This window comes from Leptonotus elevatus, chromosome 15 (genome assembly GCF_054856555.1).
Source record: "Leptonotus elevatus isolate MCC_2025b chromosome 15, RoL_Lele_1.0, whole genome shotgun sequence".
In the NCBI taxonomy this organism is placed as follows: Eukaryota; Metazoa; Chordata; class Actinopteri; order Syngnathiformes; family Syngnathidae; genus Leptonotus; species Leptonotus elevatus.
In genome coordinates, this window is record NC_141253.1 from 3,391,956 (window position 1) to 3,403,719 (window position 11,764).

The 11,764-nt window shown below is 42.9% G+C and overlaps 1 protein-coding gene across 1 annotated transcript; it reads left to right on the forward strand.

Moving 5' to 3' along the window:
* The first annotated feature begins 360 nt into the window (after positions 1-360).
* On the forward strand, positions 361-11,471 carry mphosph9 (M-phase phosphoprotein 9). The gene is made up of 23 exons (XM_086095808.1): positions 361-409; positions 1,428-1,699; positions 1,825-1,975; positions 2,075-2,164; positions 2,950-3,377; positions 4,342-4,559; positions 5,165-5,277; positions 6,604-6,708; positions 6,819-7,012; positions 7,492-7,641; positions 7,836-7,923; positions 8,076-8,249; positions 8,320-8,367; positions 8,436-8,500; positions 8,574-8,675; positions 8,764-8,910; positions 9,442-9,578; positions 9,653-9,790; positions 9,891-10,011; positions 10,328-10,419; positions 10,492-10,646; positions 10,811-10,885; positions 10,971-11,471. The coding sequence occupies exons 2-23, from the start codon at positions 1,467-1,469 to the stop codon at positions 11,073-11,075; spliced, it is 3,129 nt and encodes a 1,042-aa protein (XP_085951934.1). The 5' UTR covers positions 361-409; positions 1,428-1,466; the 3' UTR covers positions 11,076-11,471.
* Positions 11,472-11,764: the final 293 nt, after the last annotated feature.

Consider the following 11,764-nt stretch of genomic DNA (forward strand, 5'->3'; position numbering starts at 1 on the left):
CAATCTATATGTATTGCGTTGATAGCCAGAAAGCTACAAAATATAACTGTGACATTTTTGTGAGGGAAATGCAGTACACCCTTGACTGGTCGCCGGCCAATCCCAGAGCACACAAATGGACAGACAAGCATTCACTGTTACGTACAATGGAATTTTCAATAAACCCAACATGCATGTTTTTAGAAGGGACGCTAAAATCCACACATTTAGTCGAGATTCAAAAAACTGTGATGAAAACGTGAAAACCCATTTGTTCTCTTCTCAACCAATTGTGAAAACCAACCGATACAGCCCACCAATCAGATGCCAATTTTAAAATGACGTAACGGGGTGTCATTTCAGCAACCAATCAGCGCCTGGCTAGCATCTCCCTGACAAATATGGATGACAGGACGACGCAAGTAAACTGGTAAGGTTAACTCATATAGTGTGTACATTTGCGGAATTAATAATCTTGTCACCCGTGATATGGCTCCTGCAAATGCATTTTAACTGAGCCTGTAAGTTGGCTAACGTCACCATCAGTGTGCCGTTAAACGAGACTAGTTAGCTAGCTGTTAGCATGCTAGCGGAGCCCGCCGAGCTCAAGTTAACCACAACAAGCTCGCGACTGTCACTCGTCAGTGGCGACCGAATGTGGCGCGTCGCACCCGGGTGCCATCTGCACCGTCTGCAGCGGGATATGACACTTTGTGGGTGCGTCGTTTATCTGTCACCTGTCAATATAAGCTCATGCAATAGTTGCAAGCTACGGCGGGCGAAAAGTAGGGGTACACTTTTTTTCCGCTGTTACTTTCGTTCCTTTAATAATGGCAAAATATTTCAACCAGCGTCAGACACAATTGACTCTAGGAGGAACAGAAGGAGGTCAGGTCAGGAAGGGAAGAGGTTCGGGAGGAAGGCAGAGAAGCGGGTTAAGTTGCAGGGGGAAAAAAAGTAAGGTAGCATGAATTAAAACCAGATATGACAGGAAGGAATGTGACCAAAAAGGAGGGATGGTAGGAAAAAAATGAAGCAAGTAATGAGGGAGGAAGGATGGAAGAAGGTAAGGGGGGGGGGGGGGAAGCATGTGGTAGGGAAGATGTTTAAAAATAAATAAATAAAGGCAGTCACAACAGAATAGTAGGAGGGAAGGTCATGAGGGAATGAAGAAGTTTGGGAAGGAAGGAGGGACCAAAGAAAGATGAAAAAGCTGGTCTGAGGTGGAAGGAAGTATGTATGGAAGGCAGTACAAAAATGGAAGGAGGTGAAAAGGAATGTAGGCGTTAAGGAGGTTTAAAAAAAAAAAGGCTCAACTTTTGGCTAACAAGATTAACTGTTGCTTAGTTGGTGCCTCAAAAAGTTAAAAGCAACTTAAAATTGATAACAATTAATTATTTTTTTTGCAACGTGGCACACACATTAATTTGTTTGTGTTTGTTTTGCAGCTGTCAGAGTTCCCCCCACCTCTGCACGGGCCCTTAAACATGTCCACAGATGACAGCGTCTCTGAGGACGTGTCCAGCTCGGGGCCCCGGAGCCACTGCCAGGCCAGCGGCGACGGTGGCGGCAAGGAGAGCGAGGCGTCCCCGCTGTCGTCCGAGGCCACCACCGCCTCGGGGCTGGGGGTCTCTGAGGGCAGGCGTTCGGCATCCCAGACCACAGGGGGCGCTGTGGCCAGCCAGACCGTCAAGGGCGCGCCAACGTGCAATAAGATCAGGTGCGACCTTTTGGTTCGAAGCATTGGTTTCACGTTGCAAAGTGCAACTGGCTTCAGAGGCTGAATTTTCCAAAGCAAGCCAAACTAATCCGATGTTGAGCAAAGTATTTTTTGGTGCGTCTCAGGGGTTTGTGTCTGAGCACAGAAGACGACACGTTCACGCCAGGCAAGAACCTCCCGTTCATCAACCCGAGCTCCCTGGAGACCCTCCGAGCCCTGGTGGAGGAGATACGCAGTGGCGGCGAGACGGACCCGCAGGTCTGGAAGAACTGCGAGGTGCGACGACGCCAGCCGATTTATCGCTCCATTCATCCAACGTCTTGCTGAGCGCTTTTTTTTCTCTCTCTCTCTTTCTCTCTCTCCCGTCGACCTCAGGGCCGATGGCTGCATCTGTTTCAGCTGGTGGAGAAGCAATACCAGGGGCAAATCCTTGCGCAGCAAGAACAGTACCAGTGCCAAATACAGGTACGCTCTCGCCAAAACCCAGAAGAAACCCTTCGGGGGCATTTACATGAACTAGATTCCGAAAATTGCATCATTTAAATGTACTTTTCATATGAAAAAAAATTGATCTTATTTAATAAAATTATAAATAATAAACTATAAAAACACCGCCATAAACAATTTTCCATATAAGAAAATATTAATTTATATTTACATTTACTGCAATTTTATTTTTTACATTAAATTTGTTTAAATTAAATATTCAATTGATTTCTTATATTACATTTTTTTTAGTTAAATGAAGTGTACATTTACCAACATTAAGATTTACATTTCCACAATGTTTGATATATTTTAGAAAATAATTGGTTAATTATAAAGGTAAGTAGAATAATGCAATTTAAAACTACTTTATTATTTAAATGAACTTTTCTACCTATACATTTATCACGGTGTATTTTAGAACATAATTGGTTAAATAATTATAATTACATTCATTAAAAACAGCACAATTAAAAAAATTATAATTATTTATTATTAAAAAAACATTTTACATGTATACTTATTAGTGTTTTATCTAATTAAGGACAATTGGTTAATTATTTAAAATAATTATAAACAAAATAAAAATGTAAATGAACAATTTTATCAATTTTTATAACATATTTTCGTTGCCTAATTAATTGATTATAAATCCAAAATATAATCAGAATGAATCTTTTGTTGTTGTTGTTGTTGCTATTATCCATCCACTATCTGAACCGCTTAATAAATGATTTTACATTTGAATTGACCTTCAATTTCAGTTAATTCAGGATGAGATCAAAGCGCTGGTGCAGCTCCAGAACCGTCCGCCACATGCCGACTTCACCCACAGCGCCGCCATCCAAACCAGCGAGGACGCCACCGCCGCCGCTAAAGACTTCCTGTTGCCGCTCATGGCCGGCGACTGCGCTTTTCCCGCACGCGCTCCCAGCGAGAGCGACAGCCTGGCCGCCGCCGCCGCCGCCGCCCTTTCCCCGTTCAGCTCCCCCTCGCCGCCGCACAGGTCGGACGGCGCCAACCCGCCGGCCGATGAGCGGGCCACCACGGGGCTCAGCAGCGGCTACGGCACGCTGTCCGCCTGGGAGACCGCGGAGTCGCGAGAGCACCGGTGGCCGGAAGACGCCGATGCCGCTGCCAAGGCGCGTGACGAGGAAGAGCCGTCGGCGGGAGACCTGCAGAAAACCCCGGGGTGGGTCTCGCTTCTTATTTCAACGACAGTGAGCGGAGAGTTGCACGACTTTAGCTTTTTATGACTCGGCATTTTAATGTGATGAAAGTTGATGAGTCGCTGATGACATCAATGACGTCTTTTTGAACCTACCGCGAATAATTAACAATAATGCGCTCCAAAAAAGGTTTGAAATTACTTATACTGTACACTCTAAAAACAGTTGGGTCACTAGGGGTCAAAAATGGACCGATCCTCTACTTGGGTCACTTTGACCCAATTTTGTGTCAAAAAAGGTATTTTAGTGTAAAGCCACTCATAAATATTGGTCAGATCCTTTACTTGGGTCAAAAAATTAAGTCATTTTGGATAAAACAACCCAGAAAGTTGACCCATAAAATGGATCGGTCCATTTTTGATCCATAATTGACCCAACTGTTTTTAGAGTGTAGATTTCACAAGAAGTAAAGTAATAAAAAAATATATATATATATATTTTAACACTTCATTAAAGGCATTACCATTTTACAATAAAGTAATTTTTTAACCGAAAAACTTCATAAATTATAATTTTTTTTTAATTATAATTTGTACCAGAAAATAAATATTGTCATTTATTGAACCAATCATACTTTATATGAGCAAAAAAAAATTAATCATGGGGGCGAGGAAGTAATAAAGTTAAAATAATCTTAAAGGATTTTTTTTTTGTTATGGGGAAATTTTTTATTTAACAAGTAAGTTGTGCTAAACAAATTTTCAGGAAACATTTTTATAGACGTAAAAGATGAAAAAGTTTGAATCTTTACGTAAAAGTAATTGTTAATGAGTCAAACTCATCATTTTAATAGGGAAAAAGTCATATTTTCTCCATGAAAAAAGTCCTAATGTTACAAATAATAGTAACGGGAAAAAATACCGTGCAGGAATAAATTGACTACTGTTGACTACTGCAGACCTTTTCGTACTGCGCTTATTTGTGCAGTCAGGTTCTGACCTCCTGGGCTTTGAGGCAGAAACTGCGAGCCAGGAAGATCAAGATGGTGGCGTCCCGAATTCCCGAGTACGAGGAGCTGCCGCGCAGCCTGGGCGACTCGGGTCTCGCCCCCCCGGAGAGTTTCGACACCCGGCGTCCCACCGCCGCTTCGCCCTGCCCCTCTTTCACGCTGAGGAGGAGCGACAGCCTCTTGTCTGAGGCCTCAGGTGACGTTATTTACATCGGGGCTTCTCGCTAATTTTTTAGGAGATTTTTCCTTTTTTTTTTTTTTCATTCACTGCCAATGACGGCTATAGACGTCAAAAATTATTTTTAACTATTTCTATTAGTTTAATTTTTTTTTTTACAAGAGTATGAAAACCTAGAGAGAATTTTTTTTACATTTAGAACAGATATAAAATTTGTGATTAATCATGAGTTAACTAGTGAAGTCATGCGATTGATTACGATTAAAAATTGTAATCGCCTGACGCCCCTAATTTTTAATAATCTTTTGTTTAAAAAAAATTATAATTGCTTCAGGCGATTACATTTTTTAATTGAAATTAATCGCATGACTTCAATAGTTTACTCACGATTAATCACAAATGTAATATCTGTTCTAAATGTACAATAAAAAAAAATCTAGGTTTTCATACTGGAAAATATGTTCAACTAATAGAAATAGTTCAAAATAATTTTTGACGCCTATAGCCGTCAATGGCAGTGAATGAGTAAAAAAAAAAAAAAAGGCAAAATATGATGAGAACAAATTCCCCTTTTCCGTTTTGTTGAATTGTTGTCAGTGAAAGAAGCCGTCCTTTCCTCTCAGGTCTGACATACTGGCGTCTGAATGAGTGCGACCTCTATCACCGTCTGCCGAGCGCCCTCGAACCCAACGGCAGTGGCGCCGCCTTCTTCCTGCAAGAAGCTTCCGCGGATCAGGTGACAACATGCATTTGCAGCCATAAGCTAACCCGTACTAGCCTTAAGGCGCTGTGAGCCAATCAGAAGCCCGAAGAAAGACATTTTGGGAAAAGACGGTCATTTGAAACTGAGAATTTTATTAAAAGAATCAAGTGATATTTATGGTTTTTTTTTTTTAAATATAAGAATAGAAGGGCTGGGCAATAAATCAAATTAATTAAATTAATAGTCATTTTATAAACCGAATCGTGATAAATCGTGAAATTGAGGCGCATAAAAATAATGCACTATTAAAAATTGAAATTTTTTGCTCAAGCTATGAATGTTAAATTTACGTTAAATTGTATTTAAAATCAGTATACAATATTGTTGTCTGGACATTTTGCTCAAGATTTATTTTTGAATAAATGAAACCTTGAATAAATGTTTGTTGGGTTAATTACTTTGTTTAAAATCGTAATCGTCCAGAATGTAATAAAAATCAAGATTTTTATTTTTGGCCCATATCGCCCAGAATAGTCACAATTTAACCACAATGGAAAAGTACATGGTAAAGGGGAAAACCTAATTTTGCCCTCCTAAAATCGCAATTTTATGAGTGACAAAAAGTTGTTAACCCTATAAAGCGAATATTCAGATTCTTTCTAAATATTATTATTTATTGGTCCTTTTTAACAAACAAACATTTTTTTTCATCAACTTCCACATATGACTTTTGATTTGTGTCATATTTGATGCATTCGGTCACAATGCTGTACATTTATAACTGTCAAAAATATAAAAATAAATGTCAAACATATTAGTATTTCCAAAAATCAGAAAGAACATTTGCCACTATTACTAAGTATAGGTGTCTCTGGAAAAGCCATCAGCTGGGTGATACTGCCCTCTAATGGATTATCCTTGCAATGCCACGTGTCAGATCATATACGTCCGGGTTTTAATGGGTAAAAAAAGAAAATACAAAATGTCTTGTATTTAATATGATACGGTTGGCTTTATAGGGTTAAGTTAGAATTTTGAGAAAAAAAGAAAGAAAAAAAACTGTACAATAATACAATCAGTTTTACAAGTAGATCAAATTATGATTCAACTGTGTACTGGTAAATACTACATGAGAAAAATCATAATTTTACAAGAAACAATATTTCCACAAGCATAAAGTTGCAAAATCAGAAATGTACAGCAAATAGTCAAAAGTTGTAAAATCCCCGCAAAAAATAATTAATTAATATACTCAATTTTCAAAAGTAAAATAAAATTGTAATGCAAAGTTGTAATATTACTTGGGAAAAAGGTCAAAGTTTAACAAGGAAAAAAAAAAATCATCATCCTCTCTTGTAGGCTGAAGACTTTCGGGTTTCTCTGCGAGAGATCTACAAGCACAGCACGGACGCCAGACGTTCCGCCTGGGAACGCTCCGGGACTTCCACTCCGTTGTCGCTGCAGGCAGGTCACATGACGCTTGCTCGCACGCGATTGGTCCAATCCTCTACGTTGACTTGACTTTTTGTTGTCGTCGTCGTTTTTACTTTCAACTTTTACTTTTGCTTTCACAGCCACTGCCCGTTGAGGCGTCCCGGCCCTCCTCCTCGACACCTCTGAGCCTCGACGGCGTCTCCGATGCGTCCCAGGAAGCTCTGTCCACCCCGCGGACGAAGACCGGCGAGGAGGAGGAGGAGGAGGAGGACGACGACAACCGTACTCGCAAGCCTGGCTCTGGTTCTCTAGAAGATCCCGTCGTTCTGTCCTTGTGAGTCCTAACAGGAACGTGGCACGTTTTATGACGCGTTTCTATGCAGCTTCTGACATGAAGAGGTGGCTTAAAGCAATGGTAGCTTCTTCTTTTTTAATGGCCAGCAGGTGGCAGCAGAGTAAAAGAGATCAGCCAGGGCCATGTGAATATTGACGAAACTTAGCTATATTTTAATGCTAATGGCTGCAAAACGGAAACAAATACAAATATACATTTTTTTTTTCCCCATGGGCCTTGCAAAATCAGTAAAAATTCAGTAAACCAGCCGGGAGCGAAGGGGGTTGCTTCAGTGAAAATGGCTGGAAGTGAATGAGTTAAAAAAAAAAAAAACATACATTTTGAGTCTTTTAGTATTACTGTACAATAATACACTTACAAGGGTTGGAAATATAGGAGTTGAATCTGTCTTTTTTTTTTTTTTTTTTTTTCCAACACAAGTATATACCGAATGTTTTTCCACATCCGCTCCTGTCCAGGCTGCGTCGGAACCTGAGAGAGAAGCACTCGCGACACGTGGCCGACCTGAAGGCGTATTACGAGTGCGAGATTCAACTCTTGCGAGACAAGCTGCAGCTCCGAGCTCTGCCCGGAGACCCGGAGAGGAGCGACCGGGTGCTTTCAGGGAGGTGCGTTGGCGACATTCGCCACATGGCGTTAAATAGCCGCGTCTATCATGAGTAGACCCTCCAAAAAAAGTCTCAAAAAGTCAGCCATTTTGTTTCAAAGTAACGTAGACTGACGCTGAATAGTGACAGATTTCGTTTTCGTCATAGCTTGTTGAATCTTTTTTTTTTTTTTTTTTTTTTTTAATGATTTCCAGGTGTCAGCATCTGGAGAACGCTTTGGCTGAAGCGGGCCGACGGATCGACCAGCTGGAGGAAACCAACGCCAAGCTGGAGAAACAGCTGGTAGTCCATTCCTTTGTGATTATCCTGTCACCAAAAGTGCTAAGACGAAGCTGTCGAATGCGGATTTCAATTTATACAAAAAATCACATGCTTTAGTTTGTATTTACAAAACAAGGTAGCGCGTCTTAACGCGTCTCCATTGGCGTGTTCAGGCCGAGTGGCCCGAGCGCTACGCGGTGGCGGGCGCCACCGTCAAGTCGCTGCGTCAGCGTCTGGAGGACGCCAAGCGCTCGGCCAGGGAGAAGGCGGCGGCCCTGGCGAAGGCGCGACGGCAGGCGGACGACAGCGAGGCCCGGAGGGAACGGGAGGTCAAGGCCAAGAAAGAGGTGGGGCGGAAACCAGGAAATTCAAATGGCAACGGCCGCTGATCGATGTCTGTTTTGTTTTGTTTTCCAGCTACTGACGCGCTACAATTCTGTGCTGAAGGACGACGACAGACTCAAGGTGAGCATTGAAGTCAGATAATGTTGTGTATTGTGTATAATGTTTCTATCCTTTTTTTTTTTGGACAGAGCAACTTGCTGTCAACAGAGGACAAACTTTACCAAGCCAGCGATCTCATTTCAGACCTAAAAAGGTGGATTATTTTCAGTCATTATTGCTAAAATATTGAAATGATAATTCCCCTTCATTGTATCGTCTCCATTCAGAACCATTTCTAAGCTGGAGTCTCAAGTGCGGCAGTTGGAGCATGAGAACCAGGCCAGGGTCCGCCACAGCCCCCACGCGGCCCCCCAGCCGTCCGGAGCCGGGTGAGCGGCTAGCTATGCTAACGTAGCCACCTACATTCACAACTTGTGGAGGAGCGCGCCACCATGACGTATTCATCATATCCCGCAGTCTTTTCCACCATCCGGACCTGCTGCGCTCGCCAAGCAGAGGCAACGCGGAGCCGGACATCACGCGCAGGAGGTCACCCCGTTTGGAAGGTCAACATCTTGCCGCCGCCGCCGCGAAGTCGGCGTTCACTTCTGAAAGTTCCATGAGGCAAGTTGGACTGTAACTAGTAGTGTTAACAATATTAGCTAAGATTAGCACAGCATACAGCTTAGCCCTTACCAAGATCTAGTAGCATTAGCTACATTCTCTGCTGCTTGCCTAGCCTAGGTTTTTTTGCTTGTGGCTATCAGTTTTAACTACATTAGATACTACTAGCCTAATCTAATATAGGAATAGCGCTAGCAACATTTGCTGTTAGTGGCCTAGCATGACTCTTTAACTGCTAGAAGCATTTTATTTGCTACTATTAGCCTAGCTCTTTAGCATTGGCTAGTAGCGTTAATCACATTTGCTACTAGCTTATTAAATGTGAGCTTAATTTAGCTCTTAACTGGTGGTGAGCATGGTTAATGATGTTTACTACTAGCCTAGCTTAACTAGCAATTAGCATTTAGGACTTTGCTACGCTTAGCATAGCCATGATTTGACCGGTGGCAAACAACTTAATCTATCTTTGCTTACTATGGATGCAGTTTAAAGGTTTCATTCTCCACACTCATTTGCATTGTGGTTCTGCAGGTGCACGGCCCCCCGAGACCCCGACCACACGCCGTCCCCATCCCGACTCCGGGAGGAGGGCGCCGGCCTCCTGACCCCCATCATGAGGGCGCTGATCGAGATGGAGGACACCCGAGCCACAGAGAGCAGAGCCCCCTGTAAGAAACGTTCACAGGTTAGCGTAGCCCCGCCCCCTTTCCGCCCACCAATGACGCGTAACGCTTGCCGGCAGGGCTGGCCAATCACAGGCCGTCACCGGGGGGCGGCGTCGGCGGTCCGCTCAGAAGTCAGAGGAGTTTGTCTCCGGACGGCCACCGGTCGTCCTCGCTGCCTCCGCCAGGACTACGGAGCCCCATCGCAACAACGCCCAGTACACACTTACTCTTTTATATTGTAGATTATGTCCGTGTCTAGTATACCAATGTATTATTTCTATACCTTCTGTTTAACTCTCTTGTGTTGCCTGTCAGCCAAGAGGGAGACGTTACTTGTCCCGTTGCCAGCCAAGGGGAGCCCCAAGCGGTGCCCTACCGAGAACTACTCCACCGCCTTTGGTCACATGATGCCGCGGGAGGAGCACCTCAACAATAGGCCAGTTCAAGTCTTACACCAGATAGGAAAAGTCTACACACCCCATTTTCAAATGCTGGGTTTCTGTAATAAAAAAATAAAATAAAAAAAAGATTTATGTGACCTGTATGTAACTCAAATAAGGAAAGAAATACATTTGTTTTTCAATAGGGGAGTAAAAATAAACTGCGATAAGGTGGTTGCAGAAGTCAGCACACCCTCTTAGAACGTTTCATTTTGATCATCGCCACATTCATTTTCCGATTAACCCCAAATGAACTTAAGCAGTTCTAGTAAAAAAAAAAAAAAAAGTATTATTCCCATTTTCATTTTGCAGACGCGACGCACACGCCGACCACGTGAGGCGCCACTCGTTCCACAGCAGCAGTCCGAGGAAGAAACTACATTTTGGGTCAGCTGACCACCATGGTAAGAAAGTGGATTGAAGTCACTCAATAGTGTTCATGCGATGAAGACGGTGTCGCCCACAACCCCATGCAGACGCTGCTGTCAGCTCGGAGCTGCCCGACTGTGGCGCCGCGCCGCCGGCGCGCGAAGACGGAGGAGGAAGAAGAAGCCCGGCCGCCGACAACAAAGTTCTGTCACTGGCGGAGGCCGAGAGGCTTTTTGATGAGCTCACACGGGAGAAACAAGAGGCCAGTTGAACACATCGCCACTTTCTGTCCGTCTGTTTTTGTGTGTATTGTCTTTTGAAAAAAAAAAAAAATATTCTAGCCATCTTGGATTTTCATAAATACGAATAGAGGTTCAAATTGAAAGTGCCGAAGCGAAGCTTATGACGCACTTTGCGTGTGTGCAGATCGAGGCATCTCTGAGCCGCATGCCGCCCTCGTCGTCAGGCGGTCGAGTGAGCATGAAGACCAGGCTGGACCGGGTGAGCCACACTAAGAGAGATGCCTCATTAGGTTTGCATGCGCCTTGGCGGAGGTAACACATGTCGTCTGCTGTGTGCGCACCAGGTGGCCTTAGAGGAGCGTCTGGAGCATCTGAACCGAGACCTCGGGTCCATCCGTATGACACTCAAGAGGTTCCACGTCCTGCGCTCCTCCACCAGCATAGCGTAGCAGCATGCTATTGTTAGCATGGCTATGCTACCATCTTTTTATCATACGACCTATCACTCAGGGATACTTTTGATACGTCTTTTCTGGAAGTCTATATTTTTAGTACCACACAGATTTGTAGATTTTTTTTTTTTTACTCAAAGGACATGTATGTACATTTCTAATAGAGGAACTTTTCACACAGCCAAAATCATTTTTTCATGCTCTTGTTTACATAATTTAAGTTGAACGAAATACTTTTGTTGTACTCCACATTCTGACTTTTTTTATTTTCTTTGTGGCAGGACCAGGCCAGCACAATCATCTCACAATTGTTTTGCTTCTTTTTTTATGCCTACCCAAATCCCCCATGGAATTATTAATATGATCCTTGTTGCACAATAAATTCAGCTTATTTTCTATTATGAATAAGTGTCTTTCTCTACTCAACAGTAACTATACTATATATACATACATACACAGATACAAATATGTACACACACAAACGCACACACAGTCAAACCCTGATATTCGCAGGGGATAGGGTCAACCCACAAATAGGGAAACGGTATATTTTGTAATTGATGCCCACTGAAATGCGTTGGGGCAAAAGAGAAGGTTTGTAGAATGGATATGACTGGTGGTCACAATCAATAACAAATATTTACAAAATACAGCTTTGCTAGCTAGTCGAAGTGGATTCGAAGTTT